This window comes from Meleagris gallopavo, chromosome 1 (genome assembly GCF_000146605.3).
Source record: "Meleagris gallopavo isolate NT-WF06-2002-E0010 breed Aviagen turkey brand Nicholas breeding stock chromosome 1, Turkey_5.1, whole genome shotgun sequence".
Taxonomy (NCBI): Eukaryota; Metazoa; Chordata; class Aves; order Galliformes; family Phasianidae; genus Meleagris; species Meleagris gallopavo.
In genome coordinates, this window is record NC_015011.2 from 21,250,997 (window position 1) to 21,275,223 (window position 24,227).

The 24,227-nt window shown below is 38.0% G+C and overlaps 1 protein-coding gene across 1 annotated transcript; it reads right to left on the reverse strand.

The window, feature by feature from the left end:
- Positions 1-475: 475 nt before the first annotated feature.
- LOC100541646 (ADP-ribosylation factor-like protein 8A) lies at positions 476-23,087 on the reverse strand. Its single transcript, XM_010706277.2, has 6 exons — positions 22,984-23,087; positions 9,199-9,272; positions 8,300-8,393; positions 5,793-5,860; positions 3,840-3,910; positions 476-911 (listed from the first exon to the last, which is right to left on the reverse strand). Exons 1-6 carry the CDS (start codon positions 23,041-23,043, stop codon positions 862-864), a joined length of 417 nt encoding a protein of 138 aa, XP_010704579.1. The 5' UTR covers positions 23,044-23,087; the 3' UTR covers positions 476-861.
- Positions 23,088-24,227: the final 1,140 nt, after the last annotated feature.

Here is a 24,227-nt window from a genome sequence, read left to right on the forward strand (position 1 = left end):
TTCGGGAATGGAAGCAGTAATCAATTCAAGCACAGTACAAATGCTTGGAAATAAAATAAGTTTGGGAGCAATAACATCAGTTGGTCCATAAAGAAAAACACTGCATACTCTCACCTGCTGTATGCACTCTTCCCTCTCTGAGAAGCAAAAACTTCCACTGAACCCCTTGAATCTTTCTCTTCCCAAGAGAATATAAGATTGCCTGGAATTTATTTTGTTTTCACTTCCCAAGGAATATTCAGATGGATCATTTTTGTGACTGGAAATACTAGATAACTACAGATACATAACTTTGGAAATAACTTCTCACCCATCACAGTATTTGAAAGTGCTCTGATTAACAGCATTTTGACAACTAAGCAGCTTTTAAATACGGTTCTAATTGATTATTTAACTACAGGTGTTAATAGGAGAAACATTCTGTTTGAATAATTAAATGACACCTTCAAAAAAAAAACAAAACAAAAAAGTCATATCTGTTTCCACTGTGCAGTTTATTCATTTTAAAATTAGAAAAAAATAACCGAACAAAAAACACTGTTTGACAATTCACATGCATAAACTCAAACATCTCAGCCCCCAAAAGCACCATTTCTTTCCATCCTGTATTAAGGCGTTCAGGAATTTCATCTAGGCAAACAAATATCTGTATTTATTAAAAAAAACAAATAACAAAAACAAACAAAAAAAAACAGAAACGGAATGGAGAGACAAGCTATAGTTTAGTTTTATTTCTATTAACAAATATGATCAAAGTGAGTCCTGGTAGTATGCAGCTGTATTCTTTTATCTTTTCAGTTGTATATAGCTGATAGGAGTCAGAGTGATTGGGAAAGAAGAGTTATCTTCAGCAAGTTTTCTTCAACAGTGTCTTGATTTGGAGTGCTGAATAAGCCATTGCAACGTTATGTCTGCCAGGATAGACAAAACAAAATGAAAAACTCAACAGTCTGTCTGCAGAGCTTAGAGGGACAGCACAGCACAAGCAGGTTAATACAAATTAAAAAAAAAAAACAGCAAATAAAGAAAACTCAGTAATCACAGGCCTTCATTCGTACCTAATTAAACACTGAGCACTCAAGACTGCAGAGTTCTTCTGTTGCTTTTGTTTCTAAATTATGTGCATTTTTATATTTCTAAAAATACGATGATTGGCATCAAATTTTCTGTATTACAGATAAAGAACTGTTGGAAAAGCAAAGATCTAAAATGACCATAGAAGGTACTCTAAAATCCAGACTGGAATGAAATGCAGTATGAGAACAAAGGCAGAAAAACATGACCAAAAGAAAAGAGAAGGGCAGGCATCTGACAAGGCATTAAGAAGCCATTTAAGTAGACTCTAGGAGCCCAAGGTCTCTGAAAGACATGGAACACTGGAGCAAAATTTGACAGCTGAAATTGATCCCCCTCCTGATACTAACTTATGCACTGGGCTGAAGACCGCAGCAGTTTACAAACTGATTCATGAGCAGATCAGTTGTTTTTGCCTCAAGGCAGTAACATCTATTAGGGTGGTAGGAAGGATGCCAGGAGGCGGGAACAACCATAGCCCTCAATTTTAAATTTTTCGCCCTATTTGTGCTAAATTCTAAATGGCACTCCAGGAAGATCAGCTTAGGCACTGAGGCAGACAAAAGCATCCCAGAGCATCCAAAGCTAATAACTATGTACTAATCTTCACCAATCTCTGAGGACACAGAAATTGACAGCCTCAAACAGACACCCCTTGATGAGGCTCGTTAGTTAGGTTACAGTTTGCACTGAAAAATGACTCTCATTCAACTGCATTGACATCAATCATAAATGTGGAGCAAAAGGACAGCTCCCACTCTTCTTCTTAACAGAATTGTATTTTCATCATTTTAATAAGCTAAATACGTTTTCATTACAGTTTTTCATCATAAATGATATCTGCTAGTTCTTTGATCTCTCCAGGTTATTGCTCAACCTCTTTTCAGTTTCCCAGGTCTTCCTCAAAAAATGGCACAGAATGAACACTGTGTTCCAGTAATGCTCATGCAATTCCAAATGCACATGATATACACCATCCACTTTTTTTTTTTTTAAATTTTCCTCTGCAAATATTCAGAAACCAAATCAGCTTTCCTAGGCACAATGTTACACTGGAAGATACTTGACTGATTCTCAACCCAGGACTTGGATTTTTTTGCTTTTTTTTTTTTTTTTTTCCTTATCTCTACTTTCAGGACTCTCACAAGTAAGCGATCATTCTTTTCATTAGTTTCCCATTTGCAAATTTGAGCATAATTTTTTTCGCATGCTTATTTCCTCACAGCCATTCACATAAATGAACTAAGATTAAAACCTATTTTCTCCAGAATGCTTCCAGAAATAATGCTGCCTGATACAGTTTCCAGATACATTATCACTTTGAGATCCCCCACTGAAGCCTTAATGATTTGATGAGGATTAGACACCACATTTATAAAACTTGAAGGCGAAGATGGTATTGAGGTGAACCGGGGAATATATTGCGAGTTTTGAACAAACCCGTGCTTACTTAACTGGGAGCCATGTAATTTCTGGAGCCATCCAGTTTCTGGTGTCCTCCACTCTCAGTTTTTTCTTGCCTATGCTGTATTTTACTTTCTTCACTTTGTTGCTAATTTAGGCCTGCCTCCAACTCAGTCTGTCCTTCACTTCTGCAGATTCCCTAAGCCAACTCTTCCCAAGTTTAACAATACATTCTGTGCATTCCCCTTACTAAGAAATAATGGTTACAACCCAAGCTGGAGCAAAACCAGGTCTGGTCCCCTTCAAACCAGTGCACCCAAAGCCAACACACCACATCCAAGGGAACAGATGAGTGGTCTGCCTGACATTGCCTAATACATTCCTGCAGTTGGCTGAAATCTCCCTTACTCTCTGAAGATCAGGTATGATAGCATAGTCACCTCACTACCTCCACTACCTGGTTCTCCCTGCCCAAAGAGAAAATTTTCCCTCCTGAAAATTCTCCAATTTTCACTCCCACTGTCTCACTCAGCTGAGTCCTACAGAGCTGACCAGCTCTTCCAACGAGCCTGCTTTCCTCAAGAAGCAGCTAGAAGTATCTACCAGGTTGTACGTGTCCCAGTGAGCACCACATATCTCAGCACTGCACAAGGAAGATGGCAGCCAGGGCTGGCCTACCGTACCTTCCCTCCTGCTCACTGCAGTGGCCAAGTGAGCTCAACTGTCTCCACAGGACAGAGAGGAAAGGGGAGAACATGACAGAAGACAGGAAGAGGTAAGTGAAGAAAAGAAGAAAGACTGAGAAGGGCAAAAAGCAAAGGCTAAATATGAGACAATTTCATGTGGCTTTTACAGGTTCCCAACAGACTTAGGAGTAAATTTTAGCATGTCTTCAGTAGGACAAAAGCAGTCGTCACTCTATTTGAGGAACAGCCTATAGTCATGTGCATATAAGGTCTGCTTTAAAAGAAAGATCACATATGGAGAGAAACACTTATTAAAATTTATTAAGTACCACCTAATAATTGGAAGGCCTTCATACACAGTTACTATTTCTTTCAAAAGTAGCACAGTCTTTCTGAGGGGTTGAGTCCATTTCATTTTTAAACCCACTTTTCCAAGACCCTTGCCAAATTTATTTCTCAACTTCTTAGGAAGTGAATCACCCTACAAGTGATTTTTAAATTACATATCATTATATATTAAAAGATACACCACTGAAGGTGGTTTTCCAACAAAGTCTTTCAAAGTAATTTGATATTTTCAAGCACATGTGGGTGCTAAATATTCAAATCTCATTAATGTTTCTCAACATCTGATCCAAAGTATACAAGATGAGGCTAAAAGAAGAAGAAGCTTACCGATGTTATCCTTCTCTTTACAGGAAATAGAATAGCAACAGATTTCTCTGTCTTGAATAGCTGAAAGGTTTCTACAGAACAAAAAAAACATTTTAACATCACAAAAAAGGGCAACAGAATTTTCCTGCATTTTATTCACTGGGTTTAATTCTACCCTCATACATTAAATTTTTAAAATATGCCATAGCACATTAAATTATTATTTTTTTAATTATAAAGACATTAAGGTTATAAAGTGATTTCAAACATTTAAGTTTCTCATTAAGTTAATGTAATAATGAATAATAAAAAAGCAGAATTCAATGAGCTGACAGTAACAGTCTGCGCTGAATAACAGTACTTGTTTTAGTGTTCACCTTGTTCAAAACTTTTAGCTCTATTAACACTCACAATCAAGCAACAGTATTCAGCATTATTCTTCAGAAAGCTTATTACATCATACACAAAGGTAATAGATCTGATTCCTACCAAAAGGTCGCCTCTACAGTTAGGAAGATACTGTTTCTTAATTTACTTCAGTTTCATTATGGGAATCTCCCTATTCCTCCTCAGCATTTCCAAACACCTCTCTATTTTTTCATTTGTTTATCCTCACACAAGTGAGAGGAACATGCAGGAAACAGATGATGCTCATGGAACAGATGGCAAGTAGAAGCACTGAGAAGAGTCTAAAGTTTTGCAGAAAAGCACTGGGAAGTTCAAGCTGAACAGGAATCAGCAATGCACCCTTACACAAAGAAAGCCAACGATACCCTGGACTATGTTAGGTGTAGTGTTGCGAATAGGTCAAGGGAGGTGACCGTTTCCCTCTATTATACACTGATGAGGTCAAATCTGGAGCCCTGTGTTTGGCTCTGGTGCTGCAAGTAGGAGAAAGACATAGAGCCACTGGAGAGACTCCAAAAAACAGACTACAAAATTATTAACTGGAGCATCTCTCCTATGAGGAAAAGCTGAGAAAGTCAAGGCTGTTCAGCCTGAGGAACATAAGGCTTAGGGAGGGCAGGGAATCTTATCAATGTGTACAAATAACTGAAAGGAGGTTGTAAACAATATGAAGCCAGGTTCTTTTCAGTGGGATTGAGTGACGGGACAAGAGGCAACAGGCACAAATAGAAGCACAAGACATTCCATCTGAACATCTGGAAACCATTTTATTCTAAGGGTAACTGAGCACTGGAACAGGTTGCTCAGAAAGGTTGTGTACTCCTCCTTCTTGGAGATATTCAAAGCATTACGTGGAAATGGTCCTCATAATGAGCTCTTAGAGGCCCAATTTGAGTAGAGGACCTCAACTAGATGATCTCCAGTGATTTCTTTCAAATATTTTGTGATCCTGTTCCCTAATTCTCCATTGCTCAGCCTTTGGACTCCTTCTAAACAGAAAGCTTTGCTTCACTTCCTACTGATTAAAATTAGGTGATCTGAGATACAAAAATGTATTCTACAAAATTATTGCTATACCATCCATTTTTACAAAATTGTGTAGTTCATTTAAAATTACCTTTGCAATGCAACAGTTTAAGTCAATTTCAGTTATACATGAATATATGCTTAGGATACATGTCAAAAATATCCAAATTGCTCACATTATAGACAATAGTTTGAAAAGATTCTGTTGTAGTGCCATTTGAGCACTAAACTGCCACTACAAAGTACTTTGGGAAGTGATCCTATTACTATCTCTAGCAGTTCTACCTTCAGCGATGGGAGAACAAGATTATCTGAAACAACTCTGCACAACTGAAATAATAACCAAGAGAGGTTCAAATCTCCTGCAGTCAGCTATCAGCCTAGATTGCTATTTCAACTGCCAGGAGCACCTGAAATGGAGTATCTGAGAATGCAAAATGGAATCTCTTACAGCTCACTATTGCCACAGACTACCAAGGACTTTCTCTTATATATCTTATTTCATAGTGTTTTAGCTTTTTACACTGACCAGCTACTTACAATTTCTCAATTAACTGCTTTTCATCCAGTGCACCTGGGAGGTCTCTTTTATTTCCAAGGACTAATACCTGAAAGAAATAATTCATATTTATATTAATCCATGGGCAATAACAGTTTATTTCTGTATTTTGTCACCTATTGCCAATATTTAGGATCTTGTAACCAAAATATATATATATATATATATACATACAGTGCAATAGCTGACATATTCAGATTGACCAATGTCTGTGTGAGCAGCCTGGAAACATCCTTCTCAGCCAGGTACGTATCCTCTGAAAACTGAATATGTTCAATCATTTATGAATGCATCAGTATCAGAAGTTCCCTACATGGACTCCTTTAGCATGAAACAAACTTGGAAGACAGCATGTATCACTGCACTCAAGCCACCAGTAGACAATCTACAGGACCAGATCAAATGTATGACCCCAGCAGTAAATGTTGAATCCTCAAAACCACTTAATTCTCTCTACAGTTCAGCTTCCCTAGTTCTTAATGTAGGTATAACGTAGGTATACTAATCAGGTAACCAAACCACAGCTCACCCTTACCCCAGCTAAATGACTGATTCCTTTCCCTCCCCTTTGAACACCCATTATAAAAAAATGCAAACAGCAATAATTAAAAAAAATGAAGTCTGAGAAATGCAGAAAATTTACTAAACAGATGCTCAGACTTAAAGCCTCAAGTACAAGTTAAAGTCAGATGAATGGTTTGAGTACATTCTAAGATAAAGTAAGCAACAAAGGTTTTTTTAATTATAGTTGCATCACTGTTTTACAGATGTGTTTCAATTCCCAGACAAATAAATGATTGTCTCATTAATTCCCATGCAACTGGAACACAAAGAAACCTATTATTTACACTCTCAGATTAATAAAGTTATCTTAAAATTTATAATGCCAAAGCCTAGTTAAAATAAACTGGAAAACGTTCAATACTAGTGACTATCTATGAAATAAAAATAAGTAAAAAGTACATTACTGAACCATGCTGGCCAAACTGGGCAAATGAAATGTGGTATCATAAGATATAAAAGCAAAGGAATTTAATTAGGTAGTTTTGATAGTGACCTATTCTGTCGAGGAAGGGATAGTGAAAATTAGAACAGTCCATACAGACAGTACAGAAGAACGATATCACCCACCATGACTGTAGATTTCTGTAGTATTTGTTCAATATTTAACTAACACATAAAAACAGAATAATAGCAAACTTTATAATAAAGATTAAGAATCACTTGAAAAACTCTCATATAAATGCATTTGCCTAACTTTATTCTCTCAATGACTTCATGTGAACTTTCTGTCCACTCCTCCTCAGATGACTTCAAGCGTTATTACTGGGCTGAGCATCCACACGCACGCAAAGAGGGTTGAAGCAAAAGCCATTAAGCTGTCAGTAAGTCCTCCCTAATGTTTAAGTATTATTAGTTTCTTTCTTATGATCAAACGTAATAACTCATTTGGTGATGTCAGCACTAAGGTCAATGCTAGATTGATTTATATCATGTCTCAAATGACAGATTACATTTCAATGAATCACTGAATAAAAAGAATCACAGAATGTCTTGGGTTGGAAGGGACTTTATAGACTACGTAGTTCCAAGCCTTGTCACGGGGTTCAACCTCATTTTTGAACAACATTAGTCTCTAACTCCATAATTCCTCAGCAGAATTTCATCAGGATTATGATTTGACACCTCATACTTGAGAACCAATATAATTTTGCATTTTTTCAAACATTTTTATTTTGAAAATCCAAACAGTCAGGTGTTTAATCAATGGATATACAGATGGTATAGATATATATCCAGGAGCTTGGCTAATAGAATTTATATTGGAGAAATAAGAGAAAATCACTCACCCTGTCCTGGGCTCGCAAGATGAACTCCTGATGGAGCGGATCTCCAGAGAGAGATCCTTCCCCACCGGCAGTCAGCTCTTAAATGGGTCTAGGAGAGGTGGAGCCAGGCTCCACCCCTTCCTGCAGCACAGGTGAATTGCCTTCACATGTGCTCCCATGGCTGACTCATTGCTCGCCTCAGGTGATCAATCAAAGGTTCAGGCCGTGATTCAGCAGCCCCATACAGTCAGGAAATAGAAGTCAAGATAGAAAAAGTCAAGTTCTTCACAATCTCTGGAAGCAGAGGTGACTATGTTAGCATCTGACAAAAGACAAATCTCACATGTCTTAAGATACTGCCACAAACATATTTAGGTCAGAGGTTTAAACCCAATTGACAAGGGGACTGTCTGGAAATAATTATTTTCTGATAATGTGAAAATGAATTTGTTCCAAATCTCTTCTGACCTTTAGACTAGAAATGTACACACTGCAGCTCTGATAAGATGCTAAGTGCTGTGAAAAAATATTACAAAGTTGTATCAAGGCTGCATCACATTTAAGCTAGTATTTTCTAGAGTTCAAGAGAACACATTCACAAGGATTTAAGACTACATCATCTACGGTCCGATAGGGACAATAAAAATCAAAATACGTACTGGAATTCCATGCAATTGCGGTTTATCTATCAAACTGTGCAGCTCATTCTTTGATGCTTCTACTTTTTCCAAGTCTGCTGCATCCACCATGTAACTGCAATGGGAAAATAGATACTTATGGTATTGTCCTTCACTTGCAGAAAGCTGCATTAAAACTTCTGTATAATGTGACAAATGTGTTCACAATGCCAACAGCATTAAACCACTCCTCATTTGTATAAACCCTGCATTTTTTAATACTGGAAGACACAAAACTGAAACATACAATTTCTTATATATCTGGAACACAGGATGTATAAAACACATTACTTGTATTGTGTTGGGTCCTCTCACTGAATGGTCTGACAGACTTAAGCATCCTATTACAGACTTTTCTAGAAGCATCTGTTTCTAGCAGCAATATTTTTTTCAATTCAAAAATCTAACATCAGCAAAGTAGTGAAGAGTAATGGATAAATGGATGGAGAGAACTGACTCTATTAAATACACTTCTATCAGTACCTATATCAAGTGCTAGGAATCAACAAGAATATTACAAGCATAGGAAATAATTTTCTGTCAGCTGCATAACGTGTATCTTTCATCCAGATGTCAGAGAAGTCAAGACAAGACACTCTAATGCAGTAAGTCAAGTAACTCACTAGTAAAATCCAAGTATTTTTTTCTTAAATTCTGCTTTATGCTAACGTAGTAGCCAGTTTCCAAAAAGAAGGCTGCTGCATATCTTATGCTTCCTTCTTGTTTTTGTGTTATCACCAAGCTCAGTTAAACATCTGACCATAAGAGAACAGCAGCACAATTAAGAAATGGTAAATGATGGAGATGGACAGGAGTGCAAGCATATCTGTATTTTAATGTTAAAAATATTATGTATTTTAATATTAAAAAAAAAAACTTACACAACTGCATTGACTCCCCTGCAGTAACGCTCCCACATGCTTCGAAATCTTGGCTGCCCTCCAATGTCCCATACCTGGAAAAGATAAAAACAAACCAAGCCCAAAACTCTTTTTGAACTATACAGCACTAACAGAAAAGAGTGTAACAAAAGAACTCTTCCATGCAACATGCATATTGTGTTTACACTGCCTCAAGAAAATAATATTCTCAGCTCCTTCCAGTCAACGAGTAAATCGGTCCTGTGACTAAAACAGTTCCCAATGTATACCAGGACACTTCTGCACTTTTCCATTAATAGCAAAAAAAATAAAAAATAAAAATGTCTGAATTGTTTAAATACATGGTCCACAATCCACAAAAAATGGTTTACTTGAATGAAAACATTTATGGAGGTGCATTTTTTATGGGGCTTGGGAGACCTGAGATAAGAATACATCAAGCCTTCAGTGGGATAAAGAAGGATACTAATAAAGACTTGGTCAGAGAGTAGAGCCAGTCCACGTAAAGGACTGCATACCACAGGGAACTCCAGGACCTCAGCTCTCCCATTTGTTCATTAGGTGTTCATAAAAGGCACAGGAATTAGCTGATTAGGACCAGAAAACAAACAGCACGGTAAGGTAGGCCTGAAGTGATTAATACATGAATCTTAAGAAAAGGAAACCTAAATCCTGCTTGGGATTTTATAAAGCTCCAATCCTGCAAATGCTTATGCCTACTGTTAATATTGGACAATCACAGTGAATTCTTTGTCATCAAAGGGCTAGCACATTATTCTTCTATACAGGAATTACTTCTCCTTTGCTTGCAAAAAAATCAGTATTTTTGGTGGATTCAAATAAACAGCTTCAGAGATCCAAGATCAAAATTGCAGGGAAAGGAACAATTGTGGATGCAAGGACTACATGTTGATGCAGCTGCTGCAGCTACATCTAACGGCTGCAACATCTAAGTTGTATTCCATGCAACATCCCTATTAAAATATTGATGAATACTGAAAAATAAAAGGAGTGGATTTGTTCCTATACGAAGGACTTACCCCTTATTTCAAATGATTTAGCTATCAAAGTTATATGTTCCATTACAGCCTATACTGAATTTGCAAGTAATATGCATAGAAGCAAAAGTTTATGCCTTCCAAATTTCCTTAGGAGTCGCTTTCACATTTATGCTTTCTAAATCAAAACACATTAAAGCTGCTGTGACAATATAAAAAAGACAATATACCCTTGGATTAAGGACTTTTTCAATTAATGTGGACTGTATTTTTCCTTCCACAGTCCATAGATCACATTCCATGACTGACAATCTAACCACTCCTCTTGGCATAACATTAGTATATCACATAAATGTATATTGTCTTTGATCCCTCTTATAAGATTAAGAATTTTACACATTAAAGAGAGTTGGGTGAACTTCTGAATATGAACTGGATATCAATTATGATCTGCACTGACATCTGAGATGCTGTTTCAGAAGTCTTAATAAAATAAACCTTTTATTTTTAAAGCTTGAAAGAGATGAGTACCCTGTTCAATATTATAGTTAGATGACAAACCTCTCATTAACACTAATTACTCCAATAACTCTTCAGGACCTTGAAACTAACTGTAGCCATCTGGTGACATCTGTGTGTCTGGAGAAAAAAAACAAATTACTTTCTTGGTATATCAGAGGAGAAAAGAAGGGGGGGCAAAAGGATAGGGAAGGCCAGTAATAAGATTAGATTTCTGGAGACTGATTGCCATTATTCCTGGTAGCCAGAAAAATCCAGAAGAAGATGCGGCCTGGACTAATCACAAAACAAATACAAGATAATGAAATACTGGTTCTGTCCTTGTTTGATGATATACTGTATGTATAATGTATTAAATCACACCGCTGAACAAGTGTTACTCTCATTAGGAGAAAGAGTCACCTTGAAACAACAGAAAGATAAGTCATTTCCAGTTAGTTTCCCTCACAAGCCTTACAGTTATTCATTAAAAGTACAACACGAAGGACATGAGGTGCTCTTAACGGCATGTGCAAACCAAGCTTCTATCATTGCATTACGTTATAATCACCTTAATCAGAAAATGGAAATAAACTGATGAAGTAATTATCTCCTTATTTATGAAATTAAAATGTTGCTAGGAGTAACTTTCTCATACTCTTTACTATATTGAATCTCTGCCCTAAACCATTTTCACTGTAAATCAAACAGACAGAACTATAAGAGGCATTCTTACATTAAGGAAAAAGAGATGTGCTGGCATTACAGATGTTTTCATGCATGAGCTCTGTATGCTTTGTATGTTACTTATTTTTGCATGTAAAACATTCTGGGAGAGGAAGGAGACTACACCCTACCAACAGAATATCAAGTTAGCTGTAAAAAGAAAAGTTCACTGTGTCTTGATGACACAGTGAGACTGGACTTCAAATTCTCCCATAGTTTTTGTTGATCCCTCAGGAATAAAATTTTCACAACATATAATAGGTAGTTTTATGCACAGATCAGCTGATGTTAAGCACAAAATGCCTACAGAATGTCTAAAACAGATAAGAAGTTTCTCTGATATCCAGTGCCATTGTCAGATTAACGTCTTAAATTGTTCTTTAGGCTAAATCTCATTTCTATGTATTTCTGTATTCCTATTCCTGTAACATTTTGTAAATCACCACTTCTTTTGTTCCCATCTACATCTGTAGAACAGTAATTCCTACCATGCTTGCAAGTCTATACTCTCATAAAGAAACGTTTTAATTTGTAAACAAGATTAATCACTGTACTTCAGAATGGCCTTTTACCACAATCCTTACAATTACGTGTTCAGTCAGCCTATTTTAGAACAGGAGACTCTCTGGGTATCTCTCTTGTTCATACAGCTTTAAGGCTCCTCACTAAGACTGCAGATATCCGCTATGTTTAAGAACAAATATTTTCCTTTTGCAGAGAGGTGTATCACGACAGTTGAGAAAAAATGCAGTTACGGATTACATTCAAAGGTTTTCAAAAGTTTTTCTGTTATGGGGAGACTCATTAACACTCCAGCTGTGTTTCTTATAATTAGCTTATATTGTGGGAAAATTTGACAGTTATTGACAAAGTTGCAGGAAAGGATAAGTAGTATTTTCTAAATGCCAGTTTTTCACAGTTTTTTTTTTTTCCCCAACATGCTGGGTGGGATTTCTCTTGCAGACAGAGATGAGTACAGTGACACTATTTCTGTCTTTATGTTAATGCATGGGCACAGTACTTAAGACCTCACTGTAGGCTGACAGCTGTTCAGCTATTCAACTGACCAGAAACAATGTTTTCTTTGGGATGACAGTATTTCACTCTAGGCTTGCCAGTAGTGACTAGAGTTTCTTTCAATATTAAAAGAGCTTAATCTTCATGCAGATATGAAGTTGATGGCATTGAACCATCCTAATTTGCAAGCTGAATCTGACACTATAAGTACCTGAACATAGAAATATATTTTTCTGATTGGATGTAGTCAGAAACTATCAGCCATAAAACCTAATCTAAACATATAGATGAGAAAGATCTAAATACAGAAAAATATTTGGGCAGAATAAGGTAGCATGAACATTCAGCAACATGTTGTACATAGACAAATCCAGGTATACTGACACGTGACTTAAAGAGCTCACACATATAAAGCAAGCACAGTGACAGCATTCATAGCTAACTCACTGTGAAAGGGCGAAGAGTAACTGGAAAGCAGGGAATTCATTTTCTGCAATTTCAGCCACCTAAAATGTAGGCATCTCATCCAAGTTACTAACAATCTGAAGCTCCCTGAGGGCACCTAAGGCAGAAAAAGATGTCATCTGTCTTACCCACCTCACCTATCAGGTGAACCATTGTTGCAAAGCACCCACTGCCTTCTACTGAGTTTAGGCAAATGGCTCCAGTTGGCTTCTTCCTTTTCACCTGGCCAAGGTTAGGGGAGACAAATCCTGAACAGTCACCTATTCTAGAGCAGAATGTTCACTCAGTAACATTCTCCTTTTTTTGTCTAATAAATGGGAAGAATAAAAAGAGCTAAATCAAGTACACTTTTTAATAAATTGCCTTGTGGTTACAAAAGAATAGAGCCTTCCTTGTAGAATACTAACCATGTAGCTCATTATGGAAGTGAGAACACACTCACAGTTCCATTAATTGTAGTTAGCATCTGTCTACTACTTCGTATTTTGCAAACATCTTAACAGTTGCCTTACAGCTGAAAAAAAAAGGCACACGGCTACAGTTTCTGCAGGCAATACTTCCCAGAACACCCTGTTCTCTGAAAACAGCCTTGGTCCTTCAAAGAACCCTGAGGTCACCCCTCCCTGGTGATAATGCCCACTTTTTAACATTTTTGCAATTAGGTAATTTATTTTAGTCATGCCAGGCAGAAAAAAAATGTACTGTATGCACAGTTCACACCATTCATAATTATTTTAATCATGGCACTGCATTGTCAGCGGAGAACTAGAAGCAGACCTGCAGCACAAAATGGCTGAAGAGACACAAGGCACGACGTCTGACGGACTTTAAATAGGACATCTGATGGACTTTAAATAGGACACGAAAGCAAAGTCTGTACTTAGCAACTATTTACTGAATTTAGTGCTGCTTACATGTGTTCTAAGGCAGGAATGCACCGGGGAGCTTAGGTTTAGAAATAAGACAGCAGCCCCCTTAATGAAGATGTAACACATTTCTAAACACAAGAAGCCAAACCATCCTGGCCTAAAAATTGTGTCCTCTGCCAGGCAGAAAGCTTTTATTAAAGGTGTGTGGTCATGAACAATCCTCACAGGATCACAAACCAGACTCCAGACATCAAAATCCAAGAGATTCGGGTGAAGGTCAGCATACAGAAATCATAAGGTATGAGCAGAACCTGCATTTGGAAGACCGATAGCAAGGAGATCAGAGACAAGGTCATTGCTAGCCCCTAACAGCCGATCGATAACTACTGCAGTAATTATTAATTTTACTTGTTCTTGAGGAACATACAACCATGAAAGCAAAATGAGTACGTGCTCAGTAGCAAAAACTAGTGGGATGTGCAACAGAGCATATGCTGGGAAAACTTACTCTAACACTGGTAGACCAGACAACAATAGGACATTCTCCGATGCCAGCTTTAACTCCACTGAACTCCCACTGTCTTTCCCCCTTGCTCTTTTACCTCTGGAATGAGCAATTATGACAGAATCTCAGCATGCATCAATGAGGCAAAGCTGCTGAGGAGAGAACTAATCAGAGGCAGCATTTGTGGTCCACAGGCATCCCAACAGTATGTTGGAATAGAATATATGTTTATATAAGTTACAGAAAACTTCAAGCTGGGAATGGATAAAAGAAGATCAGAATCCTAAATTACATGGACCAGCTTGAGAGATGGTCTGAAATACAGCAGCTGAGATTTAACACGCACAAGTTCAACAGCCATATTCAGGCAGAAGGAACCAAATACACCAACACAAAATAGGAGATAATCCCGTAGATTATTATAACGTTTCCCAAGAACAGAAAAATGAGTATTGTTCTTTATGGCTGTCAGACACAGAAGAACAAAGCAGCTCAATCTATGATGATGACAAATCATTCTAGAAGCTTTTTTTAACTCTGAGAGTGAAAGTGCATAGCATAAAACAAGGTATACTGAAGAACACTCTTCGTGGAACACCAAATTTTAAGAAACAATTATTTAGAGATATTTGGGTAAATGCCTGGTTCATCTCAGAGCACCAGACTGGTTTAGACAATTGAGTCAGCTCCTTGAGATCAACTGTTCTCATTTTTAGGAGTCCTAACAGTTACTTTGAATGGCTAGTGAGATATTTGAGGACTCTGGCTTCTGGTCCCATGCATTCACCCAGCCACTGAAGACCTTTCTGCCAAATACATGACCCTAACTCACATTACTTTCTGTACACAACCGAGCACACACAGCCTCCAAGAATTCTCTGATAGGATGGTGATTTAATATTTTCCCTGCTCTTCACTGGACTCCAGCAGTTTCACATCCCACTAGTACTGGTTGACTGAGAACTACACACTGTAGTCCAGGCATGGCTTCACCAATGCAGAGGAGATGAAGGTTTCCCCTTCCTCGCCCTCTTGGCAATATTTCTCCTCATGTAGTTCATGAACCACTGGCCTTCTTTGTGGTGAAGACACACTGCTGATTCACGGTCAAGATGATGACTACAGGACCCCCATGTCCTTTTCCACAAAGCTGCTTTCCAGTTGGCTGATCCCCAGCATGTCCTGGTGCCTGGGGTTGTTTCTCCCCAGATGCAGACTCGGGACTTCCCTTCGTTGAAGTGCTTCAGGCTCCTGTCAACCCATTTCTCCACCCTGCTGAGATCCTTTTACACGATGGAACAGCCACATGGTGTATCTATTGCTCTGCTCAGTTTGGCGGCACTGGCAAACTTGCACAGGCTGCAATCTGTCCTGTGAGACATCAATGAAGATGTTAAACACCCCCTCTAGTCACTGACTAGTGACTGGACTTTCTAATGTGATGTGATCCTGATTGATTTGACATTGGACCAGAGAGAGCATGGCCTTTTCAAATGGACCCAAACTGGAATACTCCAGTACTTGCAGAGAATCTGCTGGAGCTGTATCAGCAGTACAGTCACAGGGTTGTATTACAGCACAACACATGAGATGATCTAGGAGCAGCTGTTTTTTAATTGTAGGATGAAACATTAAAAAGCAGGAGGATTATGCATATCTGCCAGAACTTGAAAACAACTATTTAGAGAAGGAAGGAATGCAGCAGTGAAGGAAGCAAGAGAGGAACACGCTGAGCTGGGATCCTTCTCCATCACATCAGAGCAAAGAGCAAGCAGCAAGATGCCTGGCTTGGCCCTCAGGCACTTGCCCAGGCTGCAGCTGCCATGGAAAGAGGCTGCCATGGAAAGAGGCTGGCCTCTAGCGGTGGCAGCTGGGGTAACTGCAGTCCGACCTCCTCAGCTCGAATTCTCACCAGGCTGCACTACCCAGTGGAATGCAGAAACCAGCTGGTGGTACGACTTTAAGACAGTAAGTTTAAAGCATGCTGAAACACCAAGAAAACTGAAGTTGCTTTTTTCTGTATACATTTCTTCTGTTATAATATTTCTTTTTTTATTTCTTATTCTAGAACTCATTCTGAGATTCATTAGAATCAAAGGTTGGTTAGTTTGAGTTTCACAAACATTTCAGAGAACAGTTAGCAATGTGTGTCTTCTGAGTCTCTCAAAATGTTAAACGTCCTATCTATTCTCTAGCTTACTGAACAGTAAACCACACTAGAGTAGAAGTATCAATAAAGTGCTGATCCAAAAACATAGCAATACCACAAAATCAAATCACTCAGCAAACGATAAACATTTTTTGGAATTAAAACCTCAAATTATTTCAATCATACAGCTTCACCAAAATCCACTAAGCTTCACTCGAAATGGTGTCTGCTCAAACACTTCCTGTTTTCCTCCCGTTTTGTTTTGGAAATAAAAGGTGAGAGGTTTTATGAAATATTTGGCCACACTAAAGTTTGGCAGTACATGGTTAGAGCTGAGAGCTTTATGATTTTTATCACTCAACCACACGAGCCACATTACAGACCACATAAAATTGGCAATCTCTATTCTTTAGGCCAACATAAATCAGTATTTTTCTTTCCACGTGGTTCAGATAAATGCTTATATATAAGTATGCCAGTCACCATACTTTTACACTCTAGGATGACAGACTAAATACGAGAGTAAATCCACTGGCTTCTGGAAAAGACTGTCAAAACAGTAAGAAAACAGACTGCTTTTTTTTTTTTTTTGTCTTCTGGAATAGTACAGAATCTCGAGACAGAACTGCAGTCAAAAAAACAGACAACGATGCTGCACTCGCACAGTACTTCCCTCTTAGTGGCCTAAATGAAAATATGGCAAAAAAACACATGAAGGATTATTACCACCCACTTTTTGGTGGCGTAACTTTCTCTTCCTAAAGCGATCAGTCCTAGTCTTCCGCAATGCCTTTTTTTTTCCCCTTGATGACTTTTTGACACAGATAGCTTCTCAGTCTCACTCTTATACTAGCTTTAATTTCTTCTTCTATGCAGCATACCAAGACCTTCAAAAAAGGTGAAGTGCAATAACCTATCTTCATACCGTGAACATTGCTCCTGCCACATTTCAAGAACTTCACAAGTTTAGTAAAATGATGCTTTATCCAAGAACTTTCATAGTAGCTGATGGCTGTATTATCATAGCCTTTTGGTGCTTGAGAAAAAGTCATCCTTTGTTGCTGACGCATCCCCCTCAGTATTCTCCAGTCATCAACATATCAACAAATTATGTCATTCTTCTCACAGTAAAATAATTTTTTAGAAATTGTATCTAGAAATTAGTAAGATTTAACAATTTATCTAAATACAGGAATAGTGACTTGTAAGTACTTCTTGACAGACTTTTAAGGAAGTAAGCTTTTATACGGAACAGCCCTATCCTCCTCTTTTTACTATATACTACTGTTGCTGAGAGACAATTAGAACTTGTTGGGATAAATTATTTTCCTGTGCATACTGGTTTCCAAACTAAATACTGTTTTCAAATCTAGTTAATTTTTAATAACATTAGCATTATCCTTTTATTCTTACCAACTGTACTGTAAAACCTATTGTATGACTTTTGGAATTGGACACAGTTGCACAGAAACTCACAAACATCACATGCTTGCATGATGTTCATCTTGGAATATCAATTCTGGCACAAATCGTTAGTCTTTTTTTTTTCACAGGGTTGGGGAGGAGTGGCTGAAAGCTGCCTGACAGAAAGGGACCTTCGTGTACTCATGGACAGTTAGCTGAATAAGAGCCAGCACTGTGATCAGGTGGCCAAGAAGGCCAATGGCATCCTGGCTGTATCAGGAATGGTGTGGTGAGCAGGACTAGGGAAGTAATCCTGTCCCTGTACTCAGTATTGGTGAGGCCTCACCTCGAGTGCTGCGTTCAGTTTTGGGCACCTCAGTACAGAAAGGACATGGAGGTGCTGGAGCAGGTCCAAAGAGGGGAAACAAGGCTTGGAGAATATGCCCTAGAAGGAGAGACTGAAAGAACTGGGCTGTTTAGTCCGGGGAAAAGGAGGCTGAGGGGAGACCTTACTGCTCTCTTTCAATATCTGAAAGGTGCTTACAGCGAGAGCAGGATTGGTCTCTTCTCACTGGTGACAGAACAAGGTGAAATGGCCTTAAGTTGTGTCAGGGTAAGTTTAGGTTGGATATCAGGAAAATCTTCTCTACAGAAAGGGCTGTTAAGCACTGCAATAGGCTCCCCAGGGAGGTGATTGAGTCACCATCCCTGACTGTGTTTAAAAACTGTTTGGATGTGGTGTTCAGGAACACGATTTAGTGGAGGGTTGTTAGAGTTAGGGTAGTATGGTTAGGTTGTGGTTGGACTTGATGATCTTTAAGGTCTTTTCCAACCTGAGCAATTCTATAATGCTACGATTCACTATAAATGTACTTAGTCTTCTGAAACAAAGGGAAAGTTCGTGTAGGAAGACAAAATTCCTGCATCCCTGAAAGAACAGTAAGAAAAAATTACCTGTCTGAATAAATGAAAACTTAAAGACAGTTTGACTTCCTAAACTAGAACGAATAGCTTTCTCTTGTGAGTCTGCATTTGTGGCTTCAAATCACAGTATTAATCATAGTTCTGTCATTGGTCTAGTTCTCATAGACATTGGCCATTGATGGTTAAGAGACTAAGAATGCCTTAGGATGCATCTGCACTTGTCAGGCAAGTACCTCTGATGTTGCTGTTGCAAATACATTATCTTTATTTGCTGTCATAGTTAGCACAAGTTCATTTGTGTATAAGAAGTAAATAATGAAGGAGAAAATCTATACAATTAGCACATCAATCAGACTTTCGGTATTGATGGCCATTGACTTTTTCATAAATTCTCTTTTATAGCTAATATGAATTACGAATTAATTCCAAGGATTAGAAAAGTTTAAAATCATTCAAAGTTCATAAATTCTAACAATATAGCATTCAACATTTATTTTTAAAAAATATTGTGACAATCATACAAATTCACAATCAGTCTACGTGTGCAAACTGAACACATAATTCTGGCAGCTCTCTAGCCATAGTCTGTGCTAACTGTACTTAAGAGTTTATAGCTGTCAGGGTGGAAGGATGAAGGAAAATGTAACTTTTCCCAGCAACTGAAAAACTGCTTTATTCCTCTCCACATTCTGTCTCTAAATATGGAGCCCTGCAACTAATACAGTCTACCCAGATTGCCCCCAAAATGCACATCTGTACCCTGCTTTCCCACATCACAGTGGCAATCAAGTAGCTGGGTCTATACTACTTCAATAACTTGACCAGGGGCAAACTAGTAAGGTTGCCCAGCTTTTCTTTGAAGAGGTTGCTTCCAACTACCTCAGTTACACTGGTATCGCTTTGCCATGAGATCACTAGTGCAGATAGAAAGGAGTACTAGGGCGTATGAATAGGTTTAAAGTAGAATGTAAAGCCTCACACTATTATCTACTTAAGCTGATTGTAAAAGGTGACCTTTAACCTCCACCACCCTCATCTGACTCCCTCTTAGTTTTCCCAGAAGTAAGTCTGGTTTGTCCTCACTGTAAGGAACATCATTCTCAGGTTCAGAAGTAGGCAGAAGAGTAGGTGTGATAAAAGGTTATTTTTGATTTTTTGAAAAGGGACTGACTTCACCTCCCTCTACAAGAAATACAGTTTGGAAAGAACTTGGAGCCTAAACAAAAACTATTTAGAAGCTCTGATTTTGATTTAAAAGGTGTTCTTTTTCCTTAGAGAGAAGACAAACAGGAATGCATCGAGCTGCTATTACATTTAAGCATGTTCTTTCTACATCAGAGTTCAAATCTCTGATCAGCAATAGCAGATGGCTATTGGGAGACATTTAATTAACAGAGGCACTCAAGACTAGTATTTCTTTTTTCTCCCTATCATTCACTGACATCCACTCCTGGACATCTGCGACTTTCTCTTGAATTCACAGGAGCAGTTGCTTTGAGGAATGAGTTTATAGACTGACCTTCCATGTGTATGCACAATGGGATAAGTCATAAAGAAACAAGGCAGTGAAAAAAGGGAGCATGTCTGACTAAGATAATGATTGTGATAAGATTTGGAAGGAAAATTGTTCTGGGAGTTACTGAAAAATGCCTGAAAGACACCACAGTCACTGGTCACAGCCAACACAAGGGGAAAGTCCTGTTCAATAAACTTAATCTCCTTTTATGAGGTTACCAGCCTAGTGGACCAAGTGAAACCAGCTGATGTAATCTTTCTGAGTTTCAGCAAAACTTTTGATATTCATTTTCACAGCATCCTTCCAGAAAAGAAAAATTCAGCACACAGCAAGACAAAAACATAACGCAATGGCTGATGGGTCACGTCCAAAGGGTATCAGTAAATGGTGTTACATCAAGCTTAAAGCCAATCACTAAGAGAGTTCAGCAGGCTCAACTTCAGGGCCAGTTCTCTTTTAATATTTTCATAAATTATCTGGATGTAGGACTCAAATGTATACATACTAAGTAAGTTTGCAGACAGCAGTAAATTGGGAGGAGCTGTTGGCTCCCTTGAGGCTAGAGAGGCCTTGAAGAGAGATCTTGACAAACTAAGAGAGCTGGATAATCACCAACAGCATTAAGTTTAACAAGAGCAAGTGCCAGATTCTGCATGTGGGAAAGGCAACCCTGGATACACACAGATACATAAATATTAGAGTTTGCTACACACATGACTAATACTGAACTACATGAAAAACAATGAGAAATTTTATCCTTAGGAATAAACCATAAAACTGAGAGCCACTGCACACTTCAATTTCTAGACCTCTCAACTCACATCTGATTTCTTACTTATGTAAATTCTTTGAGTCAAAAATTCTTTTGAAGGTTTTCTATCAACATTTCAGAAAATTACTCATGTAATTCCTACTTTTTGTGCTACAATATATTTTAATAAAAACATGATAAAGGTATGATAATTTGTATTTACTTTATTAAATTGGACACTGCCATCATATATTTTTGTGTCCTGTGATGACATTCTTCAAAAAGGTTTGACCAGCCAATACTGACTTTTGCAGTGCTCATCACACAATAGATTTGTTTTTTTAAGCCCACAAATACACAAAAACCAACTTTACTAGAAAAAAAAAAAAAAAAGTCAGGCTTCTATCAATCATCTACCCTTCAGGAAATGTCAGACTTAAAAATACTTCTATAATTCTACTTTGTCTTCCTGTTCTACCTACTCTGTAATAAGAGTATGGTCAGATTCTCCCTCAAAGCAGGCTGTATTCATGTACCATACTGATTGTTTACGAAGACATAGAACTTAGGTCATCACAGCAATAATGATTCTCCTCCATTTCACATTTTATTTTATTTTACATTTAACTCCACATCATTTTTAAGCCATAACAGCCTTTACTGTGGACCCAGTTTTTAGATATTCACCATCATTTATTTTTTATATTCCGCCAAAATTTCCTGTGAAATTAAAATCAAGTTAAATCATGAATAGTATTGAGTTGTTACTTCATCCAACCCTGATGTGAATCTCAAAGAGGGCATACTGGAAAGAGGGTTGGAGTGCTGCAAGAAAATAACCGGATCTAACATTAGATCTTTTTCAATATATTTCAAAAGTCTGGCTTTATTAGGCACTATAATATACAGGTGGTTGTAGTGCATCTAGTGATTATCTTACATCCGTTTAACATAGAAGCAGATACTCAATTTAAATGTTCAGCTGAAACTCCCTACAGTCATGAGAGATTTTGAAAAAGCATACCAAGAGAGTAACACCAGAAACAGACAGGCAGTCACAGTATCTATATCCCTACAGTCATTTTAGGTTTTGGATGATGATTATACTTCAGCTTTAACATCTCCCAAGCAACAGAAGTCAGTTATCCCTTTTGTCAGCCTGTACTTGCTCACTGTTTAAAATGAGCGGATAGATAACTTACAACTGCTTATTTTCACATTACAGGTGCTTTTAGAAAATCATTTCTAGGTACTAGAGTCATGCCAACCCAAAGGAATAAGAACACCTTCAGAACTGAGCAAGAAAGGAGAGAAAATGAAGGAAAAGAAGGGGAAAGTCAAGGTAAAAGCAAAAATCTACACCTAATTTCAGACAAAAATTATGAATTTGAGCTAGACTAATCAATCTGACTCCCTTTATTATCAGAGAGAGCCTAAATGCTAATGATTTCTGTATTTTGATGCCTACATTACGAATTACAACCAAACTGGCAGCATCTGTATCTCTCCATATCTAGAGAGAAAAGGGGCACTAAGAGATGGTGCAGAGATAACTGACTTAGATTAGATGTGCTATTTCTTGATAGCTAACACAATGTGAGCTAAAATGCACTCTCCACCAAGTTGCAAAAGTTGCTCCAGATTTGTGAGAAAGGAGGAGGGAGTACAAGAGAGAGGCACCTCCAGGTTGTTCGCTGCTCCCCAAGTATCTCTGAGTTTTATGACCTTTCTAATCCAAAGGAGTGCCAGGTTCCACCTGGCATGGATATCATGAAATAATATATATTAATGTAACACAGAAATGTATAACTATATGCTTTTAAAAGAATTTCTGAATTACAAAAACAGATAGGTGGTCCTTTATCATCTGAAAAAAACAACTTTGCATACAGTTTCATTACAAATTTTTATCACTCTCTCTTTTAATTATACATTCTATATTAATGCAATCATGCACACCTACCTTTATGGTAACGTTTCCTTTTGTTATTTTTCTCATATTGAAGCCTACTGTAGGAATCATATCTTCTGTGAACTGCCCTGACTGGAATGCAAAAAAAAATTATACATATTATAAAATAATTGATAAAAGCAGATGAATTTCTCATTTTCAAAATAAATTTTTTATTTTAAAACACAGTAAAAATAAAACACCATATTAATTTTCCAAAAGAAAGCATTGGCCAGCACTTCAATTAATGCATTGTCACGCCAAGGAAGACTGTTCATTTCAGTCCCTTTAAATGATCTTTTATTCTCCTCAGTGACAAAGATCACCCCAGAAACCACGAGACTTCAGATAATTCCTCATCTGATTCTTGAGCAAACCAGAAAGCAGGATTGTCAAAACTGATTATACTAGAATTTTTCTCCATCATTTTGGGGGTTGGACTCGATGATCTCTGAAGATCCCTTCCAACCCCTACAATTCTGTGATTCTGTGATTTTCACCACTATTGCCAAAGGTTTAACATCAGATGTAACAAATGGTGAAGAAGTACTCATTTAAAGAGCGCTCTGAGCTTCTGAATAGGTGAAGCAGGGAAGTCCTGCTGTGGAACCTGAAAGAATGTCACTGAGACAGAAAAATTCAATGAACTAACTCAGTATATCATAAACCACAACAAAATGCTGAATGCCTACCTCCAACCCACAGCAAAGACTAGTACTTTTACAAGATAGATACTCATCAGTACAACAATGAAGCCTTACAAAAATTTACTCAGTGCAGAAGATAACTTTTGATGAGAAAGGTGAAACTCATTCAAAATGCATGACTTATAAGGGACTGAACCTCAACACCAGTGGTGTATTAACATATAACTAAGGTTACTTAATAACTCTTTCTACACAGAGGTCCAGGCCCTGCTGTCTGCAACACACACAGTAGTCCTGGTTTTCCAGTCACCCAGAGACGAGGACCATGGTGCTTCCTGGAATTGCCACTGCCCTTTTGTTTCTATCTTCCCACACTCCCTTCATTCACCTCATCATCCTTTGTAACCTTTATTTTTTCAGCATACGGGTATACAAATGAGGGAAGCAAACACCCCTCCAGCAGGGCCCTCCCATTCGTGAAGCAGAAGATCAGAGCTGCAAGGTGCAGCACAGCAGCAGCTCACAGCCCCATAGTGCCACCAGCTATCCTTAGTGCTACTGCTGATCATTACATGCTTTCTGCAACTGCTTTCCTCACTCATGGCAGAT